Source organism: Xiphophorus hellerii, chromosome 22 (genome assembly GCF_003331165.1).
Source record: "Xiphophorus hellerii strain 12219 chromosome 22, Xiphophorus_hellerii-4.1, whole genome shotgun sequence".
Classification (NCBI taxonomy): Eukaryota; Metazoa; Chordata; class Actinopteri; order Cyprinodontiformes; family Poeciliidae; genus Xiphophorus; species Xiphophorus hellerii.
In genome coordinates this window covers 11,406,391-11,432,981 of record NC_045693.1, presented here as the reverse complement: position 1 = coordinate 11,432,981, position 26,591 = coordinate 11,406,391, and the positions used below count along the sequence as shown (strand labels likewise).

The following is a 26,591-nucleotide window of genomic DNA, read 5'->3' as shown; positions in this document are numbered from 1 at the left end:
TTTATTTGTTTGTTTGTTTTTGTTCACACCACAAATGTAGAAGTGTATTTTATTGAAACTTTTAGAATCCAGTGCAACCAACTACTTTTAGAGACTAGAGGGCTTTCTGCATGAAGTTTGAATGTTCTTCCACTGTCTATGTTGGTTCTCTTTGAGTACTTCCACCAGTCCAGAAACAATAATGTTAAGTTAAAATGTTTGGCTAAGCATGCCCTGAGGTGGAGGACTGTGTGTGTCCATGATTGTCTTATTCCATTTGAGTTTCTGTGTTCTGATGGACTAGCAAAAGATAGTTATTCAAATTGTTGACTCTAGAGTGATTAATGGATGCCAATTTTCAATATTAACTTATTATTTTCCTGCCACTTCTGTGTTGGTTAAACATGTAAACCGACATGGTTGGTTCGTCATGTAATATCTCAATAAAATAGATTGTAGTTTTTTATTGAATTGCCAGAAAATGTAGAAAAATATGCACAGGTGTGAACACTTTTGTGAGCCACAGCAAACTTAGTTTTAACATTATATATACAATTGTAAGTGGTATATTTCTCCACAAAGTAAGTCACTCATTTCAACACTTGAACCAAATATCTTCAGGTTTGTGGGTGGCCAAGCAAAGTATGGCTGAGTAATCGCTTGAAGCTGCCACATATCTGTGGCATCTCTCTCACTGTGTGAGATAAACACACTTCTGCTTTAAAGAGCAGCCCTTCAGGGCGCATATTACTCTTGGGATGAACTTTGTTTTACTTTTCTTTTTGGTTAGTTTAGGCTCTAAAGTTGCCTGATGAAAATAGAGTCTGATGCTGGTAATGAAAAGCAGGACTACTCATACCTTAAAAACAGCTTTAGCCCTTTCTAGAGGCGCAGGTAGGCAGATTTTATTACACCGAAGAAGTGCAAGGCTACGCGTTTCCTCCTGTTTGTCAGTCTTCATGCTAAACTTCATCAGGCACCTGCCTCATATGGAGGCTGAGTGGTTTTGATTTTCTTGTGTACCTGGAGAAGAAAGCAGATAAGAGCATCCTCAGGAATGTTAAACTATTTCTGTCACACTAAGTTGATATTTAGATTTGCAGATGATAAATCCTCTATAGTTGTGAAATCTGAAGTAGTTTTGACTTGCTTTGCTGATGTTTAAATGGAGCATAAATTTATGATACAGTTGTTTTATGCTAGATTTCCCACTGACTCCACCAAAGCTGCAGAACACAGACATAACAACAGACATAACAAAAATTGTGAAACCACAGAATTGGAGGTGTGGTACAAAGATTGCAACTTTAACCGACTATTTACAGAATACATGTGCACAAACAAGACCAAAAATTATGTCTCAGCATGATAATTTTCCTGACATGAATTTTTCTGTCTTTAAACTGTATGGGTTTAGCCCTAATCTTTAAATGAAAGCTAAAAATTCACCACAATCACAGATGATCCGGCGCCGCTCTGAAAGACGCTCCAGTATCATCTGCCTCCTCTTACTCCTGCCCACATGAGCCAGACCTGCCATTCCTCAGAAGAGTTATGCTAATGGAAACCAGCTGGTAGCCGGACTGCATCCTCCAGGATCGGGGCGGGGGGATCGCGCTCCCACCTCATCCTGTTCTCAAACAAAAACATACATGAAACTCGCTAGGCTGAGCCTGCCGTTCTCAGCAGGGTGCTCGGCTGCTGTTGTGTCAACTGTAACAGTATGCTGGCGCCGCCGATGGAAAACTCACGTCAGGGTTGATTGCTCGAGCGCTGATATGTGAGGAACGCTGCTGGGCCGACCGTCAGCTCCTCTGTCCATTCGGCCATCCATACCTTTATATTACCTGTGAAGATTCACAGAAGCTACAGGATTTTTGAAGAAGAAAATATGAATGAATATTAATGAAGCAGAGTCTGAAACTTTGCTACATTTTTAAACCAAAGTAAAAACAACACCTTATTCTCTGGCCTATGATTATATATAGTAGCATATTTAGCTGCTTTGTCAGCAACATTGCAACCTTCTACAAAGATGTATCACTACTAAAAAAAGGTGAAAAGGTTAATTACGCTTCCCAGTAGGTGGCAAAGATGGCCGCTCACACTGAGAGATCTGAAGATTTCTTCCTGTTAAAAGTGAGTTTTTCCTTTTCACTGTCGCCACATACTTGCAGAATAGGAAAGATTTCAGCAAAGATCAAGTGGATTTCCTTTAATCTAATTATTTTATCAATTAGCATTATAAGTTAAAGCTATCAGCACTGTCTGAACATTGAATAGTGTAAAATATGGTCCAGTTTATTTTCTATATATAGTTTAAATCTGTTTGTCTTGTGAACTGGTGATTAGTTGAGCTGAACTGACCGAAGGCAGATGTAAAGCTCAGTAAAACACAACAGGCTAAAACTCACCAAGCCTCAACTCTAGAATAAAATCAGAAAAAAACTGCTATAGCAAACTGGAATATATGAATTACTAAGTAAAACCTTAAAGATGATCCAATAAAATTAAAAAAGTAATGTCTCATTTGAAATGTTTTAAAAATATTTATTTTATAGATATTATAGGGGGTGACTTTAGGTGCTGCGTCAGTAATCCTTTTTCTTTACTTAAATAAAAAGTTGGTTTGTTCAAACTGAGATTAATTTACTTTTATTTAAAATTAATAATCTTTTAGGTACTTTTTATCAATAATTATAAAGTGTACATGGATGGTTCGAGTCACTCAAAACGAGTTTTCAGAATCTCACCTAATAATTGTTGAAAACATTTTGGGTTTTTCCAGGTCATTGTCTTTAACCAGTCGATATTCAGACACAACCACCTCCACAAAGTATAGGTAGTTAGCAAACACTGTGTGCTGATGCTTGATAGGCTCACAGAGGTTAGTTTATCAGATTAAAGCAGCCTATCAGAGAGGTGTGCTGTAAAGGAACAGGATAAAAAACCTTTCTTTCAGTTGGGGAATGAAAATGACCGTACAAGATAAGAGTGAGTTTGTTTAGCCAATTATCAGACATAATTTCTCTAGAAAAGTCTCTAGCATAAAGTACTGGAAATATGTTTATCAGCCAGAACCCAAACTTCATGAGTCAAAGTTGTGTGCATTCAGTAGATACGCTCATTTTATCTGAAATGATGCAAAATCCCGGATCTGCCCGCCAGTAAATCATCCTGAGAAGTCCAGGGCAGGACCAGACTTGCTCAGAGCACAGCTAATGCATTTAGCGTCCAACATTTTTCAGGAGTCATTCTTCCTAATACACCAGTCTTTCATGTTGATCACTTTAAATATGTTTTCTTTGGCAATGACTAACAGCATACTAACCCTCCAGATGGCCTTTGTTTGGTTATTTTTAGCGGAATAAACTACATGCAGACTTTCAATGAGACTGTAAAAAACAGTCAAGGACTATGAGACGTTCAGATAGCCAGAAGTGTTCATGAGATGGAGAAAATAATCATTTAAAAGCCAATCCCTGGATTTAGGCAGGATTTTTGTTGTTTGAAGTGTGTTTAGTAATTTTGTACCGTAGGCTTGTTATAAGTTTCAGGTATTGTGTCTCGTCTTATTGAGGCAGACAAAGTCCATCATAGTAAAATAGTTGAATATTTGTTGCATGAACAGTATTAAAATGGAAACTGGAGCTGAAAAACGTAATAACATAACGCGTATTAGACATGCCTCTAACATTTTGCAGAGGAGAGAAGTTCCCAGAAATTGTTAATTAAGTTAAACATTTTATTTTCCCTTTGGAATTAATAAAGTATTTTTGAATGTAATGTAACTAAACACGAAGTAATTCAGTGTTGTAATTTTTATGACGTTATCTTTAGAGAAAGTTTGATCAACTCATCAGAATGTGTATTATTTCTTCAGTTGTTAGAATAGTTTGTGCAAAGCTATTTTACAAAATTTCAGGTCCATGTTTTGAGCAGGCATTTGCGAGAGCTGTGTTACGCTTTCGAAAAGGTGAACTAACATTAGGCTCTAAAATATTTTGTTATACAGAGTGGTGCTCATTTAATTCAGTGTGTTTTTTGGCTGCAAAACGAACCCAGATCATCAGCTCTCCACCATAGTACTTCATTGTTGGAATAAGTTATATCTGCTTTTAAATTTCTTTATGTGGTGTTTGCAAACCTAAGCAGTATGTGGAAAGACTGAAACCACCCCATGATTCAGTAGCTTGTAGAGCCTTTTTAATTGTATAAAGATACAATAATTGCCATATGTGTTTTGTTATCTTGTATGGCTTTGGAGGAGGTTTGGCCTGTTCTTCATTTCATGTGGCTTGCTTCAGTTTATGAACGTTAGTGAGTCGTCATTTATGCTGAGCTCTGAAGATTCCTCTGCAACATTTTTATCTGCTTCTGGCTGCAAAACAACCCCATATATGCTCTAGACATTCGCTATAAAGTTCTATGTTTTTTGTCTAGATAAAACTTTGCAAACTTAAGCAAATCTGTCAGTTAAATAGTACTCCCTAAACAAGTTTAGTTTTTGTTTTTTGTAATTGTCGTGTACATTTGTACAAAATAAGCCCTTTGGAGATAGAGATGTGGCTCTTTGGGGTTTTGTAACTTTTCTGAGCCTCTAAATTAACATGATGGATTATCTAGCTCTTTTTCTCTTATAAATAAATCTTAATTTTATTTTTTCTGTAGGGTGAGGAACTTAAAACTGTTTAATAATACCATGATAATTAATGAGCCACAGTTGCTTCCCTTAGATCTTTGGTAACAACTCCTCTTTAACCGTATTGTGTTAAAACACCCTCAAATAGTTCAGACTCACAAAAAAATGTCATATTATGTATTGGCTTACTTTTTAAATCTGACATAATTTTCAGCTTTTGTGAAGAAAAACAGAGCAGGAGACAGATATTTACCTTTTATACTGACCGTAATTGAATTAGCTGGCAGCAAACTGAATGAATTTAGAAAAGTATTCAGTTTATGCTCTATATTTAACTTTTTCATGCATGCAAGCTCCACTGCATGACGAGTGCAGGACGTACATGCGCACAGATTTAAAGTGTAACAGGTGTTATGTCAACATTACATTGTGATATATATTTAACTACAACTTGTAAAGCATTCATAATTCCTTGAGTCAGGTAGTGTTTGGTTTCAGTTCACTTGGTCTTGATTTATTGCTCGTCTTAGCAAATAGCTTGTAAGCAGTGCTTTGTTAAATGCTCTGTTCGTGTTTGCGTCTTTGATTGTTCATCCATCATCATGTGTGTTCTTACTCCAGTAGACCCATTACAGCCAAGCCCACGTGAGCCTTGAAATCCTGCCAGGAGCCAGCTCCATTTGTGGTCAGGAGAAGTTTAGCGCCACACTGTAGATGCTTCGCAGCCTCTGAATAGGAGTTAAAATAAGCAGTCAGAGCCCTCCCTCTAACAGTTGTCTGTTTTATTTAGCTGGAAAGGCATCCTATCCCACTTTCCACTGACCTACATTACACCAGTGTCCAGCATGCATATCTCATGTCTTCCTAACATTTGTTATCGCACTACTGGAGTATTTAAAAGTCCAGTAAACTTTGTTCGAATGACCGCGGCTGCTCCAGAGGCCTCGATGGGGATGGGATGTCCTTTCTGCTCTCATACAGATGAAAATCTTTTCTGCAGTTTTGTGCATGAGATTTTTAAAAACCAGAGATAGTCACAATTATATTTTGTGAAATAAGATTCACCTTTAAAATGACCCTAAATTTATTTACTGAGACTTTTGCTTATTTGTTAGTAATATAAACTATAGCACTTTGATGCAGAGATGACTACCCCAGCTCTCCGTTTCAGTGAGTTTTTATTATTGATTCAGATTCTATTTTAGAGTTTTATGCAAAATAATAGTATTAAAGGATGTGAAGTTTAACTTTAGAAGATCCATGGCGTAATGTACAAACCTTTGCATGGACTTTGTACTGGAGTAGAGTGTGCGTTTACTTTCATTTCAAACTTCTTGTATGTGTTTATTCACATAACTACAGTGAACACAGAGCCACTTAGGGGTTTGGTTGTCTGAAACTGCAGTTTAACCAGCAAAAAATAACAAATAACTCATTTAATCATTTCTGAATCATGATTTCTTGAAGACAATATGATGCAGCTGTTGTCTTTGACAATACAAAGACACACATGACAAACAATGGGCCTCCACTGTGTTCTACACCCATTTATGTGCAATTTAGTGGGCCCAATTGATCCAACCCAAAGACAACCCATATGTCAAAAGGGAGAACATAAAAAACTCCATGCAGAAAGGCCACGGCTTGGACTCAAATTCAGCAACTTCTCTCTGCAAGGCAACATTGCTACCAACTATAGCAACGTGCTGCCGAACTCAGTGAATCAGAGAAATTAATACTAGAACAAGTAAATTAATTTACCCACAAAGCCACCCAATCTGCTATGTTGTATTCAGTTTCAAAGTATGTTGGGAAGCACAATGAATGAATCAACAGATCACAACAATGTTGGTTAGTTGCACTTGCACCTTATGTGAAACTTATACGTTTATTGAATAAATTAATAAACATATAAGGAGTACTATCTAAGAAATTGCTCAGAGCTTTGGAGAGGTTAATAGCTCTGAAGTTGGTGTGGGTTTGCACACTTTTTCATTCTCAGCTACTCAGCAGAGACAACTCAATGTTTGTGTGGAAAAGGACATAAAACACATTTTTGTGCACATAGTCAGCCTGTTCACGAGGCCCCTGGACTCCTGCACGTTTGTGTGGTTGACAGATTACTGTATTGTATTTGACCTGCATTCTCACATAAAATCCACAAACCTGCTCATCATAGTAAGCTGAAGTTAATGTGGAATATCAGCTACACTCACCGTTTGACCCCAGTCTGCAGTCTGCAGACAAACAGGAAACTCAGGAGAGAAACGTAAAGGAGGAGTTCCTGTCGCCGCTTCCCAAACGCTCTCCAATGGCACCAAAAAGTCACAGAGCCTCTGCACGTTTTGACATCCCTGAGCGACAGTCACACTGCTCTTTTTGTTTTCATCTTTAACTCAAACATGCAATTCCCTTGATGCTAGCCCCCCCTCCTTGTTTCATTCAGCTCAGGCCAAGAGAGCCAATCCAGTGAAAGTATATAGCGGAAAGGTAATCAAATCCAGCTGTCCTCTGTTTCACATGGCAGAAAGTCAAGCAGCTCTTTATGAAGAATGGGTTGAAAAATGTGAAAAACAGCACTAGAGCTAGTCACTGTGATAATAAATCAAGCAGAGGATGTCATTAACACTGACAAAAATAGGTTCAGCTAAATGTTTTGGCTGCAAGTTTTAATGTTTGTAATATATTCAGGATACTAAAGAGGCACCGTTTGGGTTAATTTTAGCACAGCTAACGTTTTCATCAGGATTTCCTTACATGGTCGTGCCAGCAAGAACACGAGACTCTTCTTCAAGGCAGAGCACAGGCTTTAGCTACAAGTCAGATGTCTCATTTCTTTTATGTGCATAAAAGCTACAAGTCAGGTTTTTACCTCTGGTGAGGCAGCTCATTAAACAAACTGTATTTTGTTGCCATGGCAAATTCATTATTCTGCTTCCTGAACCTGATCAGAGGTTGTGCAGATTTGATGAATTGTTGATTTTGGCAGCTTGTTAGGCAGAATGTTTCTGCAGCCTGTTGGCCACAGTGCTGCCACATGATGCCACCGCAAGGCAACTTAATGGGTGGCCAAGTCTGACCACAATGAAAGAGTCTCCCTGGCCATGATTTCCTCTTCCACTGCAGAGGAAACACAGACAGTGTTGCTGAGTGTTTCTTAGTTTCTGACAGTTGCACAGTGATGTCAGTCTGATCAACTTTACTACACAATCAGTTGTTAATATTTACAGCTGAACCCAAGACTGCAAATGTGTTGTATGAAATGACAAGACATAACCTTTTTTTCTCACTGTCTGACATTAAATTAGACTAAATTTTACCCACTTTTGATTAGTTAGGATTTCCAAAGTTGTCATAAATCCAGAAAAAATCATAAGTTTGCATACATTTTCTCAAATATTTGGAAAACCAGTCTTTCAAAATTGGTCAAACATCCTTTCTAAAGCTTCTCACAATAGTTTGCTGCAATTCCTCACTGGACTGACGTAACTGTGTCAGGTTTGTAGGCAACCTTGCTGGAATGAACCCATCCAGTGCTGCCCATAAATTTTCTATGCGAGATTCAGGATTTGGGATGGCTGCTCTTAAACATTCATTTTATTGTCAGTTAACCACTTCCTAGCTAATTTGGGGTTAATATCCAGCTGTAATTCCCACTTGAGTCAAAACTTCCTGGCAACAACTCAACATCTTGAGGTGTTGCCTTGATATTTCCTAGTGTTTCCATTTGTTTTGCTGTAGAAATATTTTTTGTGGTCCTTACTGATTTAAAACAGAAAACATTTAGTCTGATTTAATGTCAGATAGTAAGAAGTAAGAGTCGTTTGTCTTTTTATACTTTATAGTTAAATCCAGTGCTTAAAGATCTGGATTTAACTCTCTGTTGGTACCATTATCAAATTCTATTTCCTTTAGAAACAAACTAATTTTGTCACAAAGAAAATTCGACAGCTTGCATTATTCCATTGTGTAAGTCCTGCAAAGACTGCATCCTACAGGACCTTCAATGGGTGGATTACCCAAAATTTTATCTTTGTAAGATGCAGTTTTTATCACAACCCAGTCTGGAAAACAATAACATAAAGGTCCCAGATTCATACAAAGTAAGAAAATCAGCTGCAGGAAGCATCTGGAGACCTCCTCTATCACCAGGATGGAGTTGATTCAAACTCACTGACAAACACACTGAACTCTGTTTAACAAACTGCACATTTTAAGATGCTCCCCCTGCCAACATCCCATTCATCAGCAGAATGTTTTCTCTTGTGACTGAAATAGCCATTTCATAATAAATGTCTCTTGTCACATCACTGCAGCACATTTCTTAGAGGATCCTCATTCCATGGAGATTTGGCACTTTCTTCTGTAATAATGCAGATCACTTGCTTCCTGTTTATTCACAGGAAAGATTTATCAGGATGCTCAAGGAAGTTTGTCTCAAGCTCAGGAAGTCTTCCGACACTTGTTGTTCTTTCCAAACAACAACATTCAGAAATAAAACTTATGACGCCATTAGCAGGATGGATTTAGTTAATCTCCGTAAAACATCAACAAAGCATATTTGCTCTCCTCCCTGCGATCTAAATCTCAGAAAGTACTCCTATATAACCGATGTATGTATATAAAAGTAATGGTTTTTATGCTCTCTTGATGACTCTGCTATGTGCTTTATGGACACTTTGCAACAGTAGCTGATGAAACCAAAGAAAGTTTTAACATAGTTTTCAGAAAATATTAGTAATTCATTGAGAAATAAGACTAAGTACTTTGGGTACAGCTACAAAGGTTGACCACTAACATTGATCGTAAGCAACAAATGCTATCTCCTTTTTCACACTTTATATAACAGATTAAATTCATCCCAACAAACAAAAACAAAGTTAGTTCAAATTCAATTCAGATAAATCTGTGTTATATTCCAAAACAATTAAAAAACATATTGACAGATTTAGATCCAATTGCATCCAGTCTAATTCAATACAGATTCTAACACAACAAAGTCAAATTTGGTGATCATGTGATACCATTTGGTAAAAGGTTAAAGGAAACTTGGCTGATTATATTGAATCATCAACTTGGCAGTGATCCCTCATCCTAAAGAGAATGTGTTGACAGTAAAGAAAAACCTGCTACTTTTACAGGGAGAGACATCTAGGAGAACAGGCGTAGTGTGAATGTTTTTCTATTGTACTTTCTATGTAAAAGAAAAAAAGGAGAGAAAAGAAAGTCAATGCCAGCAATAGTTTCATCACTGTCTCTATTCAGGAAGGAGACACTGTTAAATACAGACCATAGAGAACTTTTACTGGTGGAAAACCAAAGAGGACACATATTATAAGGCAGCAGTAGCTTCATCAATGTCTCCCTCCATCAAAGAGAGACTGTTAAACTTAGAAGCACTTGGAGAACAATTTTATGACAAAGAAAAATAGAGAGTGAACTTGGTAGCTTTAACAGGATTTGTTCTGTGGAAAGACCAGAAAGAAACCTCAAAGTTAATGACAACTAAAATTGAAAATGGCAAAGAGTATCATTTAAAATTTATAATATTTTAAATTTAAAGTTATAATATTGCTTTATGTTGTAAGCTGTTTATTTCCTAAACCTTATGGCAAACACAAAAAAATCATTTTAATTTTTTGATTCCTTGTTGTGAAAACTCCCATTTAAAAAAAAAACTCTTTAAAATCTTCCTTTGTCTCTCATCTTGTAAGAGGAAAGATTATTTTTCTGATTTCACATTTGTTCATTTATTCTAACAGAAATCAGCCAAAAAATAACTACCTTCCCTTCTGCCCCTGTTCTGCTGCTGCAGCCTTGGTTTCTTTGAATGCTTTTAGTGCGAGCTTGCATTTTAAGTCAGATGTAATTGAGATACTGAAAATGGAACAGAAAGAAAATAACGTGTTGAAAACATCACAATGAGGGGCGCTGAGTGAGGAGGAACTGAGATATGCAGGAGCACATCTGCGTAATTATTAGAGACTTAACTGAATTCCACGTGCAGATAGTCCAAAGAAGCAGTTATAGTTATTAGCGTTGGCGCTAAATCAAGTCGTTGTTGAGAGAACGTAGTAAAAGGAAAAAACACGCTGATGAATTTTCTATGTTCGAGGAGTTAACCATTTCCATCTGGCAAGCTGCACTGGGGGAAGAGAGGCACCTTTCTTAGCTCCTTTATAAATCCCAGCTGTGTCTGTAGCTGTCCAACCGTCAGATGTTGAATGCTTTCTTCATGATGTGGACGAGGCTGTAAAAGTTTCCTGTAATTTCTATTTATGTGAGCATTGTTTTTCAAGCCAATAAAACCAGTGTAACCCAATTCTTGGGTAAAACAGGCATGTTTCCTTATGCCCACCCTTACAATCTGAATTTATTACATTATGTTTGAGAAAATCTTTCTTTGTTTTTGTTTGAGTTTTCTGTGAGAAAAGCAATTGTGAGCAGCAAGAAAACATACATTACCTTTGTCTACGCCTTGTTAAAAGCAGCACAATATTTATCGGTCTTCTTTGTGATGTGGCTTCATCCATGACACTACAGATGGTACACATTTCCTGTCACTGAAGTGATGTGCTTGTCTGTGTATTCAGGAGGAAATGTATGTTTGCTCATGGGAGACATTGCAACACACCATCCTTTCTAACAGCAAATTATCCTGCGAAAGGTTAGGCTTTGGTTGATCTCCAGAGTGTTCTCACGAAAACAGAGGACTCTCACTGTTGTATTGTTTTAATACAATACAACAGTGAGAGTTGTATTGTATTAAAACAATACAACAGTGCAGTTTATCGATGATCATAAATAAAAATACGGAAAATAAAACAGGTGGGAGAAAGTTGAGCAGCTTTCATTGGTGGTTATGCTGAGCCATATTTCAAAAACCAAAAGGATGTACCAGTTTTTGTACTAACTGAGTATTCTCGTGAGTATTAGCAATTCAAGCTGATAGTAATAGATGTCTGAAGTAATGCACTCAAACAGAAATATGTTTATAAATCAAGGTTGTTAACTTTTGACTTGTGGCGATCACCATGTTTGAAATGCACATCATCCATGTTTGATTTTGAGACTAGTGTTTGTGAGAAAAATCAGATTTCTCTTTTTTTTCTTGAGAAAACCCAATAAAAGGAAAATGGGCAACTCCTATTGCAATATCTGAATGTCTTTACGATGTTGTGTCACTGAGAAAAATTTGTGTTAAGTGAAGTGAAGTGGTACTTTCTATGAAAAGTTTAGGGATCCCTTTTACCCTTACTTTGAGTCATGTTATTATAACCTACAGTTCTTTTTATCGATTTCTTTGACTAATCACATTTTCCCTGAAGTTGGCCAGACATCTGCTTCAATTACTAACATCGGGCTGAGCAAAATCTTTCTCCTCTGAGTTGGAGTAAAAAGGGCCCAAACTGCATATGTTTAGTGTGACTAGTAGTCTGGTGTTTTTGCATTTCTCAGAATTGGTTTGGATAGAATCAGGGTAATAAAGTCCAAAAAACTTTGTTTTTCCACTGACTCATGTAATAGATTCAAAAAATGTTGCATGAGGACATGCAAATGGCATATAAATGAAGTTAGTTTTAGTGATCTCTGTAAAATAATTATTTTACAACGAACTGATAATACATGGTATGTTTGGGTTGGTAGGTGAGGGGCTGGTCTAGGCTTGGGTTGCTAGGTAACAAAGTTAGGCTTTTCTGGGGTTGCCAAGTAATGAGGCAGTGACCAACAATTGTGATTTAATAATCGGGAGGTTTTTGAAAAAGCTGATATTCCAGATACCAAAAAAACATCAACTTATTGTAAGAAAAAGGCTGGTTGTTTTTATTTTTATTTTTGGAAGCATTTGGATTTTTTTTAGAAGCAGTAGAGACCCAAAAAGAAAGTATAAAAATGTGCTTTGCAAAATTTGTCCCTTTTAAGCACACCAGTTAAAAGAAAGCAATTGTGTGCTTTAGTCAAAGAAAAACAAGAGAAAACCCAGGTTTATGAGTGGCAGTGATCATTGTCACAACAAGTCCTTGACTGTGTCCTTGAAGGAAGCTATTTAGATTGAAAAAATAAATTTCCTGCCACCGACAACAACAGTCTGATCTGAGGAGGTGAACCCTGGGGAATTTCAACAGGATGTGGGAGCCGGCTGTTAGATTCGATTGAAGGTTGTTCGAGATAAGTGACGCCGGAGGGGTTCGAATGAAAAGCAGAATTTTGTCACAGATGTTATTTTTCATAGTTTAAAGCTTTTGTGGCATATGAACCAGGACTGGTTTGATTTTCTGAAACATTGTTGGATCAGAAGTGTAAATATTTTTGAAAAGATACAGGAGTTTAATACTTCCCTAGAGAAGTAATGTTTTCCTCGGAGATGCTCTCAGTTTCATGCCAGTTTCTGATTTATGCTTTTGTATGGCTTTAAGCTAAAGATATACATTTTTAGACAATTCCATAAAATAAGAAGATATAGGAGAGCATTAAAAAATATATTTTAGCACATGCAGTGGCAACGTGCCACAGCAATAACTCACTAAATCCAGATCTAATTTATTTATAATCCATTGTGGAAAAACAGCAAGTGTTTTTGCAAAAACCAAATGAAACAAAGAGATAAAAACTAAGACATAAAACAAATATACTCATAAAATAGTACGGACTAGAAATTAAAGGCATCGTACTCCAAAGTTTGGGAGCCACTACAGAAAAAGCTGGCTAGCTTTTGGGACAACTAAAAATAGCTGATCTAAGGGCCCACGAAGGAAGATAAATCAGGGAGGTACGGAGGAGTATGACCATTTAGGCATTTATGAGCCAACATTAAGATTTGCACTGGAAGCAATGAAGGAAAGACAGGATGGGTGAGATGTGCTCATGTCTGCGTACCAGTTTAAAGATGAACAAGCTGAAGATGAATGCATAAATGATGTCGGATGACATCAAATCCCATCTGTAGTTTTCAGCTGAAGTGACTCTTTTACCTATGCCTGCAGTTTGTCATCCCAAACCTCTTAACATTCTTTGATAATCTGCTGTAACTAATAGTTTAATGCTGCAAATTGTACATATTAAGCCCAATATAAGATAAGCTCATTATCTACTTGACTACCATATGCTGCACACATTGCTCTAAATTCGTTAAATCTCATATTATCTCCTTGTATCCCACTGTACACCCTTGTTGTTGACAAGCTGGATCCTTTCATCACTTGATTAAAAAAGCTTTTTTCCATTTAGACAAAGATTCCTCAGCACTTAGCTCTTAAATAAAATGGCTTCAACCTGTAAATCATCTAAACACCCTTTGCCCTTACATGGAGTTCTTTGAGTAAAGACGAAGCTGGACACTTTTGAGGGAGTGGTTTGGCTGAGAGTAAAGCTCTTGTGTGTTTCAGTCAAGCATGATGTGTTTAAATTGAGCATCACAGCATTTTGGGGCTTGACGTCAGCCTCCCCACACCCACCATGATGAAGCTGCTCTGTGTGCTGAAAGTGGGCAGTTTGGTGAGTTACCATTGTGTTAATCCCATTAATACTTTAGCGCCAGAGATAAAATTTTATATGGAGGTACTCTTCTATCTATGCTGTCAGGGATAGAACTTCATGGATGCCCAGCCCTAACTTCAGCATATTTTGTTGGGATTTTTTGTGTAGGGCCAACACAAAGCATCGCACAAATTGTGAATTGGATGGAAATTATACTTGTTTATACAAGTATAATTTATACAACAATTATACAATGTTTGTATTTTGACAAACATTGAGACAATACATCACCATGACATTACATAAATACGCTAAAGAGAGAACATAAAGAGCATGTTTTAATAGCTTTAGTATTGGTGGAATTTCCAATAGTTCTGATATATTGTTTGACCTCATTTTCAAAAATGGAAAGAAATGGTTTTTGATTAGCGTAACGGCATTTTTCTCAACAGTGGCAACCCCACGTGGGGGATCAGGGGAGGCCATATCCCCCTCTTGAAATCAGAGAATTATGTTCAGAGGGCATAAAGTCATTTATAAATTAATGTATATGTAAATAAAAAATAGTAATAAATACAGATTAATATATACACATGTAGATCCCTCTCCTTCAGAGTTATCTTGGACTTTTAGTGGCTTCTCTGATTAATGCTCTCCTCTCCAGACTGTCAGTTCAGGTGGATGCACATGTCCACATTACCTCATCCCTCTTTACACTTAGCACCGAATTTGCAATTTATTTAAACTAAATCAAATAATTTCTATACAGTGACAGTGTTAGATTTCTACAGGCGTACACTACAACTTTATGGATGTGTGTAAAAGAGTTTCAGAGGCTGCAGAAAGGTGTAAGTCATGCACTGTTGTGTCAAATAAAAGGGGTTTAAGTGTAAGCAGTCAGAAACGTTTTCCAGGCTGTGAGAGCGACGTATGTTAAATATTGTTTTCATTTAAAACATGTAGAGATGCAGGCTGACGTGCATCCAGTGAATGAAAAACATTTCTATTTTCAGGCGAGAAGCCGCTGTGCCAAACGTGTCGTTAAAGAACGAAACTGCTGGAGCTTGCAGATTTTCTTTATACTGTGGCAGAAAAATTTATGGCTGAAAAGTAAAGCTGCTGCTTCTCGCTGGAGTTTTCTGGCAGCTTGGCTCTGTACAACGGAAACCTTAACAAACTGTTTTGTCCACAAAAGGGCTGAAAAGTGTCAGGGATATTTTTAATGAACCATATACACTTTTAATAGCATCATTCCTCTAAATCGCAAGCCAGATTTAAATATGTAGGATTTCTAAATGTTAGCTTTCCTTCCACCCACTTGGAAACAGTCATGAAGTTCACACAACTAATGGTTATAACAGCAACCATATCAGTCAAGTGATTTTAGCATTTTGATGATTTTTCTACAGTTCCTTGCAAAAGAAAAAAAACAATGAAAACCACATATTATTTTCCTTCCAGTTTCTAATTATGCACTACTCTGTGTTGATCTGCTGCAATCAACTCCAGTAAAATACACTGAAGTTTGTGGTTGTAATGTGACAAGATGTGGAAAGCTTTAAGAGGTAGTAATGTTTTTGTACTGTGCTCTAAATTGCTATTTCTCCATAAATGCGTTGAGATAACAAGTTTGCTTATTTTAAGGTTCATATCTAAAGTTTACTGGTAGATTGTTTCTGAATAAAACAAGCAGCTAATCATAAGCACAATGGATGTTTGACTCTCTGAACAAACAGGGACACACCCAGCAGAGCATGTGTCTGTAGGAGCATTCAACACAGTAAATGCCTGTTAACTATAGAATAGCCGTCTCTTAGAGGACTCCACTAGCATGTGAGGAGCAGTTGTGGGGGTGCCTTTCATAAAATAATTCGTAATGGCCAGTAAACGCTGGCCAGTGTCTCCATCTCGGCTGCAGCTCAGGAACTCCTCTGTTTCATAAACGCAGCACCATGAGGGGGGAAATGATCCTACCAGGGGTGTGACATTGGGTGGGGTAATTGGCAACACCGATCAAGGGATATTAAAAGCTCAGGCCCGAAGTTACCGAACAGCCTCTCTGGCGCTTATAATACACACTGTTTGGCCTGGGAGCTCTCCAGTTCACTCTCAGTCCTCCTTCCTGTTTGAAACAGGAAAAAAAAAGATTTTCTGTTTAGAAATTCAGGTAAAATTTCCTCCACTGTAAATTCAGATTGGGTCCTGTTTACTTGAGAGATAAATAAAATATCAGATTGTATAAAAACAGCCCATTCTATTTTAAGCCGTTTTGTCCACAGTGTCCCCTGTGGCATGTGAAAATGTGCGATAAGCAGGGGGAGAGTTTAGAGATTGAGACTGAAGCGGTCTTCTCCCAGGAGGTCAGTTCAGTTAGAGGACAAAGGACAAGGGCCGTTTCAAGCATCCTGTTTTAATTGCCACTGAGGCTGAAGGCGTTGCCAGCATTTATCACAGTGCACCACCACTAAATAACCGTGTCATGTTACCAAGAGAATAAGCCGACATACGGCTGGAACAACAGCGCTTCTGTACTTTCAAATGAGGCGTGAAGTTGTGACAGATGGACTGTGAACGTCACATGTCTCAATCACTCACTCATGCCAGAACCATTCGTTGGTCCCTCATTGAAGTAATGTGTGACTTTTTTTTAAATATGTATGTTTTTCTACATAATAGCTAATTGTGGAAATCTGGGCCTGATTATTTGATTCATTAAGTTAATTTAATGTGTTTTAGATTAAAGATCAAAATCACGCCTGACACATTTGGTCTGCTTTAAATGGACCAGAGTTAATTTCCCCCATCACTCCACACCTTTTGCCCCGGTGTGAATACGCTCAAGCAAACTTTGGTGTGGATCAGAAAACTGGACCGAGACTCACGTTTTCAGCTGGTCTCAGTTTGCTTTTAAACAAACTCTGGTGTGAATACACTGGACATCAAACAGCTGCAGCTGATCCAGAATGCTGCTGCTCGCGTTCTCACTAAAACCAGGAAGATAGAGCACATAACACCAGTTTTAAAGTCCCTACACTGGCTCCCTGTAGCTCAAAGAATAGACTTTAAAATACTGTTGTTAGTTTATAAATCACTGAACGGCTTAGCACCACAATACATCAAAGATCTGCTGTTGTTGTATCAACCTTCCAGACCTCTCAGGTCTTCTGGTTCTGGTCTGCTCTGCATCCCCAGAACCAGAACCAAACGAGGAGAAGCAGCTTTCAGCATCTATGCACCACTAATTTGGAACAAACTTCCAGAAAACTGTAAAACAGCTGAAACACTGACTTCTTTTAAATCTCAACTAAAAACCCACCTGTTTAGGATTGTATTTGAAATGTAATCAATTACAAATTTATTGATGGAACTTGACTTAATGCTTTGTTTTGATTATTGATTCTATGTTGCTTTGTGTTTCTGTGTTTGTAATGATGTAAAGCACTTTGAAATGCCTTGCTGCTGAAATGTGCTATACAAATAAAATTTGATTGATTGATTGATTGACTCCATCCAAACCAGCTACAGGAAATGTACATGTGGTTGGACGTCATGAGCCACTGTTGTTGGGCATCATGATAAAAATGAGCAAGATGTGCACAACAGAAATGCAGCTTCAAACTTCCATGTTGTTTTTTTCCGGTTCTGTGCTCTGTCCCACAACCAGTGGGAGCAATGATCGTAACCCGCATGGTTTTATTTACAAATTATAGTCCTTTTGCAAAAAAAAACACAATGTGAAGGCAAACCACAACAAAACATGGTCCCTTTTTTTATCCAGACCAAACAAAGGAATAGACATTATATTTCAAGTTTCATCCATTTACTCTTTGTGTGGATCTAACACCAGCAAATTCTCAGACAATCTTGCTGATTTTATAGAGTTTGAATAGGATATGATTGAAAAGTTTAGCACTTTAACTGTGTTGGTCTTTTATATTTGCCTATTTTGTGCACAGTTTTCAAATTGTTGAAGTAAAACCATTAAAACATCAAAAGATATCACATGCAGAGCTAACATTACCATCAAAGCTGTCCTCTTATCTATGTGTGGCACCGTTTCCCGAATGTACCTCAAATAATTTAGTTTTTGTCCGTTCATGTCCTGCTAACAACGACTCCTTCCTGTCATAAATCTCTCAGCGCTGATGTGTTCGGGTGTGTTTGACACCGGTGATGTGCTCAAAGCCCAGACTGACCCTGCTCCTAACCGTGGACAGAGGATGGGTGGGTGGTCAGTGTGAAGCGCAATGATAAAGAACAAAACGTTGAAAGCGATACAGCAATACCGGCTGTGACGGCCACCGGAAGATGAAAGGAAGAGCTTTCTATTGACATTGTGGGCTTGGCTTTGTGCTGGTCGACATCGGGTTCAGAGACCGAGGTCGGTGTTAATATTTTTGCTGCAGCTTTCAGATTGCGAATCCAAAATAAAGCCTATCTAGCTCCTTTCAAAGAGCGGAAGGCTGCTTTGATAGACAAAAACCCCTCATCACAATCCACTTTTCCCACGTGTGTCTTCCAGCATTGTCATCTCTTAGAGATTAAAGATCTGATCACTTTAAGCCCCTGTTTTCATTCTGTCTGCATTATTTCCAAACTCGACGCCAAATCAAACAGTCCTTGTTGGGCTCTCAGATGGAGCAGCCAAAGCGAAGCGATATCTCCCAGAGGCAGTGCCAGCAGGTTTAAAAAAAGATAAACTCTGCCTGGAACTCACAGAGGCTCTGCTTTTCTTACTTTCATCAAGTAAAAGGCAAAAAAAATAAAAATAAAAAATGGAGCCATTGATGAGAGAGACGTGTCACTCACCCATTTAAACCGTTTCACATGATCTGCATTTCAGCCTTGTGAGATAATATCACATCACATCCAGACTGTGGGATCTTCTCAAAATCTGTTGTGTTCAATTTTTGCACCACATGTTAATTGGAAAAAGACATTAAATGACTATAATCACCCAGACACTTACATTACTGTTGCTTCTCTGAAGTTATGTTCAGTTTTTACATTTTTCGTGTGTGTGTTTTGTGCACAACGTGGTACAGATTCTTAACATTTGTCTGGCTGTTTGTGTTCCCTGCAGAAAGAAGTGAAGGATGTGTTTACAGCCATCACATTCGAAGTGGCCTACAGCCTGGGGAAACATTTGATGACGGGACAACAGGACCGAGATCTGCCTGCGCTCACACCAGTTCTGCGATGGAGGAAAGGAAACAAGATTGCTGTAAAGAATGAGGTACAATACTGAGACATAATGGCAATATGGATTCATAAATTGTGTAAAGCTTCAAATAATTTGAAATAAAGCCCATACTGCAAAAACACAAAATCTTACCAAGCATTTTTGTCTAGTTTCATTTGTAGTTTTCATCTTATATAATACATGTATATGTTTATATATTCTTAAATATGACTAGTCCACTTAAAATGATCAGCTTCTCTGATTTTACTTTTTATAGGTATATGTTTGTGTAAAATGAACGTTGTTCTTTTATTCTATGAACTACTGACAACATGTCTCCGAAATTCCAAGCAAAAATGTTGTTTTTATTATCAGAAAATGAGAAATGGTCAAAATAACAAAAACGATGCCGTGCTTTCAGACATCAAATAATACAAAGAAAACAAGTTTATATTAATTAACAACAATACGAATGATTTAACTCAAGGAGAGTTCAGAAATCAATATTTGGTGGAATAACCATGAGGCTTTAAAAGGAGTTCAGTGCAGTGGTCTCGTCATTTTTCCAGAGTTGATTACAGGTTTTTTTTTTCACTTATAACATGGGGGAGATGTAAAAACAATCTGCTAGTAGAACTAAGACTTTTTACTAATATTAAGGAAGGATTATTGCCTTAAAAGATTCATGTATCTCACAGAAACATTATTTGTGAAGTAGTTTTGTCTTATTTCCAGTGTCCCAATGTATTTGTACTAGAAGCTAGACAAAATTACTTGGTAAGATTTTGTGTTTTGCTGTGTTTACTTCTAAAATAAAAATATATTGTCACAAAGATTTCAGTCAGTTGCTTTTCTATAAAATGTCACGGAATACAGAAAAAATGTAGTGTAAAATATTTTGGCTTGTTTTTAACAGACCAGCAAATCACATTTTAACACTTTTTTGTTTGTTTTATTGTTTCAGCACAAATATGTCAGTCTTTTAAGATGACCTAATTTCCCTTGTCACCTTGACTCTATAGTAGATTGTCTTCACACCTGTTTCTTTACAGTTATGTTTCCCTGTTGAACATCACAGGAATGTAGAAAATACATCAACCAGAGCTTAAAATAATTTGGTTTTAGTTAGTTATCATTGTCTTTTAGGGGATTTTTTTTATCTGAGAGCAATCTAAAGAGACCGATTTATTTTCTTTCCAACCCCCTGTAACGTTCCCCACATGTTTCTCCACTCTCTGCAGTGTTTTTTTTAACTATGTAGATAATAAATGATTTTTTTTTCTTTAAGTATCTACAGTCCCCATGTGTTGGAAAGTAATCAAACTAAACCACTCGTCTTAAATTTCCTTTCATCATTTCGCCTCATACCACTGTAATTAAAATCAAGAAATTAGATCAACTTTCCTGGAATAAAATCATCTCAATGTCTTCTGCAGCGACACAACACTGCCCCCTGTCTGATCACTGAGGCTTTGTGTTCAGTTCATGAACACCATGAGGTCATTTGAACTTTGTGCTTTGCGCTTCCTCTTCAGACCTGGTTTGAGAAGAACTGCCTGTCAGACGACTGCGCTGCAGACCTCAGGCTTCATGGGAAGCTCCTGCTCTCCGGGTGAAAAAACCTTCCGCTTTGTAGCTGAGCTTCAATCTGTGTGTCTCTGCTTTCACTTCAGAGACACTGAACTGATGTAATAAGCCTAGTGGGTGTGGGTAGGGGAACCATGACGCATGTCTGGAGGACATCCATATGTTTTTCCATAGACAGGGAGGTGCCTTTTCACATTTTTGAATCTTTTACTTTCTGTTTTATGACAAACCCTGGATGTGTTTCTCAATCTATGAAGATGTTTTTCTACAAAAATCACAAATTTAAAGGAAACTTTAAACATTGCTCATTACTTCAAAGTCAAAGTTTAGTTAGCTTAGCTCATTTATTTCAATCATATTCACATTCAAATACTGTGATAGATATTTAGATAACTACTTGTTTAAAAAGGAGATAGGCAGAAGTATAAACTTATTTAACACTGCCCTCTTTCTTCTAAATGTGTCTTATTTTATACATTATTTTTTATTTGAAGAAAAGAAAAAGTATATATCTAAAATACAAAAAACTATTTGAGAATAATTTCTTTCACAAGGGAGAATTAACATACCTAAGGAAGTTCTTTCATTCAAACATACATCCACAAAAATAGAACGGTCTTTATGAGACTGAATTTGTTCTAATTTTACATTTAAAACAACAATAGTTTACCGAAGTGCTGTGTAAAATATAAAATCACCTCTAACTTAATCAAAAATATATATATTGTAAAACAATGACAAAACAAAACAAAACCAGATAAAACAACTAATAAAGTTAACAAAAATACAATAGAATGAAAAATAAAGTCCTAAATTTTCTGCTCAACTAATGTTAACTGATTACACTTTTACTAATTTAAATGCTTACTGATCTATTAATAATATATTTTAACACTTTTCCTGTTTCTCTAATATTCCTGCCAGACTTCATGTCAGACCGCATTTGGCTCTTGGCGCAGTGCGTAACGTTTCCTTGAACGTGACAATCTCCAACTCTGGAGACGATGCCTACGACACCAACATCTACTTCAACTTCTCCAGAGAAGTTTTCTACATCAACTTCTGGCAGAAGGTCTGTAGGTCTCTGAGTACTTCCTGTTTATTTACTGTTTCCCACGTATGTTCTGTAAACCATGCAGTTCTCTCTCTGATGTTTCGCATGTAGTAGTGAATAACTGTGGAGCGGAAGGAAATGAATGGTATTTAATAATCTCAAAAGTGTGGATTGCATTTGTGTTGACCACCTTGGGTCATTACTTTTGTAGAAATTTTGCTGCAGTATCAGCTTTACACAACTTGAGACTGGAAGTGTTTGTGTATTCTTCTTTGCCAGATTAGATGGACATTTTTGATATAAAGTAATAAACTCTGGCTAACAGATGCTATATTTTGATCTATACCATTCCACTGTAGTTCTGGCTGAATGTTTCAGTCCATGTTCCTGCTTGAAGGTGAAACTTTGTCCCAGTCTCAAGTCTTTTGCAGCCTCCAGCAGCTTTTCTTGAGAGATTCACCTGCATTTAGCTCCATCCATCTTTATGTCAACGGTTATTGGCATTCCTGTCTCTGCAGAAGAGTAGCATGACACTGCCACCACCGTGCAGTGTTGACTTAGATTTTGCCTGTTGCTTAGAAGTTATGTTCTTCATCCAGTCAGAAGAGCTTCTTCCATGTTTGTTGTGAGAAATTTGAATTGTGTTTTTCTCATTTACATTTCACTTTATTTAGGGTTAGTAAATTAAGGAAAGCGGAGAATTTAGAGATTTTTATTATTAAAAATGTGAAAAGCATACATATTTTTTCTTCCGCTTCACAGTTTGTTGGGCTGTGTTCCTCCACGTGAGATGGAGATGTGCATTTTCTCAAATACAGCGTCTGTGCAAAGTTTATCTAAGGTTATACAAGAGAAGTGTAGTCTAAATAGTAAAGCACATAAAATAAATTTTTATGTGTGAGGATCTAGGAGTTAGACTTCCTGAGCTGCGTAGGTAGACGAGAAGATGAAAGGACAAGAAGCAGGGCAGCCGCAGCAGAAGCAGGAGCAGCAACAGCTGTCCTGTCTCTGAGGGCAGCTCCTTCAGCCGGCCTGTCATACATTCACCTCAGTGACTCATTCAACACAGACGTCTCAAGTCAACAATGCATGAGTTATATGTGTGGGAACATGGCAGAACAGATATTGCCCAAGTTCCCACAACAAGTTTGGCTCCTGGACTTTTTAAACCACCTTATTCATGTCTAAAAAACTCTAATACTTTAAAGGTATTACTTGAACAGGTTAGAATTGGTCTATGGGCGATACAAAACATGTTAATGAATTTTTTTTTTTTTTTACTCAAAATTCTTTCTCCATAATTAGATTTTGGTTTGCTCAGTTCGGCCTATTTTTAGCTCCTTTCATAATGAGCTGTTTTAGGGCCTCTTGTCACTTTGAACCCAAATAAGCTTCTGCTGGCCACACCCCCATTTCAATGTTTACATAAAAATAGCTGCAAACAGATATGAAATTATACAACCATACATCTGTAAAAAGTAGAAGTAGAGCCTCTTGTATAGCTAATAAGAAGGCAGCAAGCAGATTTTGGATGGTAAGTCAACATAAAAAGACTTGTTTTTTCTAGCAGCCATTGTACAACGCATACAGTGGTAAAACCAGCTGACCAAACATGTTGGAGCACCACTTCGGTTGCTAGGTAATGTGGGCTTGGTTGGGGTTGCTAGGTAACGGCACAGTGTCCGTCAAATGTGACTTAACAATCAGAAGGTTTTTTTTAAATGGCTTGTTTTTCAGACACTAAAAAACGTTAACTTATTGCCAATAAATAGCTCTGTGATTTTTTTTTTTTTAAGCACTTGGGCTTTATAGAAGCAATTGAGACCCAAACGGAAGAGCAAAAACTTGCTAAAAGTGAATTTTACAGTTCTGATGATTTAAACATACTTACTGTAAGAGAAATATCTGCCCACTTCCATCTCACAGTTGCAGAGTCAATAGATTTAACAGTATCTGCCTCTGCTAGCATCTGTGTGCTCACTTGACGCAAGGATCCGCTCACATCTCAGAGATTCAGCAGGTCAGACGGCACACTCTGATAACATTCATCAGGAAGGCTTTTCTTCTTTCATAATGGGCCCCTTGTTTTTCCTTCAGCTGCCTTTTTTCCTCCTGCAATACAGGAGATTGACTCCACAAAACACCAAGCTTGGGGTGGAGTTGAAAGCTCTCATTTTCACAAAGGTGAAATTGAATTTAAACAGAATACACACTGTAGGGAAGTATTAAAACAACAGTGAGAGCGTTTCAGTTTCATAGCAAATCTAATGCGCACAGCTGACATTTGGAGTCAGTTTACCAGGTTGCCCCAAAGCCTCATGTTGCTAAGGAAGATGATAAGTCAGGGTGGTCTGCTGAAGAAAGGAAACAGGAAGAGGAACAGTAGGAAAGGATTACAAAGAGGCCACACAGCAGATTTATTACTGTATGCTCTAAGCAGAATTGTAATTACTAACTTACAAGTCTGAGGTGATGATGTGACCTTCTTTTCCTGAGCTAAAGTCAGCAAACCCTCTGAGCCTTTTTCTGCACTTGGCAAAGCAGCAGTGAGACACGTGTCTCCCCTCAGATTTAAGGTTGGAGTGAATCATTTCTCTCATGTTCCTGCACCACAAGGTGCCAGTAGCCTGTGGAGATGAAGGGGCTTAAGGAGAACAAGAAAATCCTACGCTAGGTTAGAGTTTTAGCAATTTTTTCCATCAGATATAATTAAATTTTTTAAGTTAATGAGTTAATTTTTTCTTTAAATCTTCAGTTTTTCTTCTATGTTTTTTGTAAAGTAGAGTAGATGTTTTATACCACCAAATTATCTTCCAAGGTTTATGAAAATTATGCTAAATTAATAAATGAGCGCTCTAGATAAAATAAATAGACCAACTGAGTTCAGTTGGTTGTACCTTGGTGGTGGGCAGAGTACCCAAAAATTGTATTTAAGTAAGAGTAGCACTACTTCAACATATTTTAGTAGTTGTAAAGTAGCTGTCTAAGAAATTACACAAGTAAGAGTAATTGTTAAAAAGACTAAAGAACTGAGTTACTGATCAAAACTTCAAACCTTTAATATTAAAATGAACCAAAGTATAAAGTTATGTGGACTTATTATTTTAATGACTAAAAGGAAAATAATTACATAACAATTAGCAAAATAACCAAATCAGGCATGACAAACATTTTTTTCAAATCAATTTCTTTCAGTATAAAACTCACTTGTCTATGTTCTGTGAAATTGTGATTAAAATAAGCTTGCTATTTGTTCAGTAAAATTACTCAGAGTGGGTAGAATATTCAGAAATATTACTCAAGTAACATCATAGTTTTTTTTAATATTACTTAAGTAAAAGTAAAAAGTATAAAAATACTCCTAATCTACATCTTTTTCCAAAAGTAACTCATGTAATGTACCTAGTTATTACAAATCTCTTGGTTCAATAATAGAGAATATAAATGTAATTCCATGTTGATCTTTAAATATGCAAGAATCTCGATATTCCTGTATTATTTATCTCGTAACACTCATTACCTCAGAGTAGTGACAGGACTTAATTTTTCTGAAAATCTACTTCACTTCCTCATGTTTATACCCACATTTTTTAGTACATCAGCATACATGGTGAGATAGGAAACAGTATGACAGCAGCTTTCATATTGCTGAATGCTCTGACATTTGGAGCATATTAACATTGTGGTAAAAAGCCCAGAGGTTTGGAATGTGATTGAGGAAAGTGTAAACCAAAAAATATTTGACTCACTGATTTTCTTGGCTATATAAAGTGACATCTTTCATAGTTAAGGCGATGAAAACATTCATCTGCATACCTACAAAGAACAGTATTAAGTAGGTGATGACTATGGCTTGGACTGCGAAGACCGAATCCAAGCCAAATGTCTAAATACTCTGATTGATGGAGACATTAAAACACTGGGAAGTCATGCAGAAAAACAGGCCTCCTGTGTATTGTCATTCACACTGACACACCACTCCACAAGATGCCTCCGTATTCTCCAGAGCAGCGTAAACAGAGCTGGTGATATTTAATAGCCCTGCTACTTGTGACAATCCCAATCCTGACTGAGAAAGAGCAGAGAGAGAACGTGAAGAAGTGCTGAACAAACAGAGCTTGTCTCTCCCATCACTGCAGAGGCAAACTGTGCCACATGTCAGCGCACTCTGCTCTCTCTCAACCAGTCAGGTGGTTGATGGGTAAATAAACTGACTTTCCTAATCTTAATCCTGCCCGTCCCCTTGGGATCATCACTGTTTGCACAGCAGCATGCAGAAATACAGGAAATAGAGGAAATTCCATTATTGCCAGCTTTGCTTGGGGACCTTCAACCCTCTACCGGCCTCCGTCTGCAGGACTCACCATGGTCTCCATTGCAGGTTTTTTTGAAGGTGACCTATTATGCTTTCTTCAACAGATTAAGATGGGCTATGCACATGTTCATTACATTTGTGCACAAAATAATTCTTAGATAATTATATTTTAGTCTGCTCAGTTCTAACTATTTTGAGCTCCTTTCAGAATGAGCTGTTTTAGAGCCTTTTGTCCAAATACGTTGCTGCTGGCCACGCCCCCCAACTCAATGTTTACACTTGCACATGAAAATGGATGCAAGCAAATACGCAATTATACGATTGTACATCTTTGAAAAGCAGAAGTAGAGCCTTC

The 26,591-nt window shown here is 37.3% G+C and overlaps 1 protein-coding gene across 1 annotated transcript in view; it reads left to right on the top strand.

Moving 5' to 3' along the window:
* Positions 1-26,591, top strand: part of itga9 (integrin, alpha 9) — a 67,184-nt gene that overhangs the window by 25,290 nt on the left and 15,303 nt on the right. Inside the window, exons 16-18 of the mRNA XM_032552366.1 lie at positions 19,182-19,334; positions 20,816-20,892; positions 21,792-21,939. Of these exons, the coding sequence (XP_032408257.1) occupies positions 19,182-19,334; positions 20,816-20,892; positions 21,792-21,939 (378 nt within the window). The remainder of the gene's footprint in view (positions 1-19,181; positions 19,335-20,815; positions 20,893-21,791; positions 21,940-26,591) is intronic.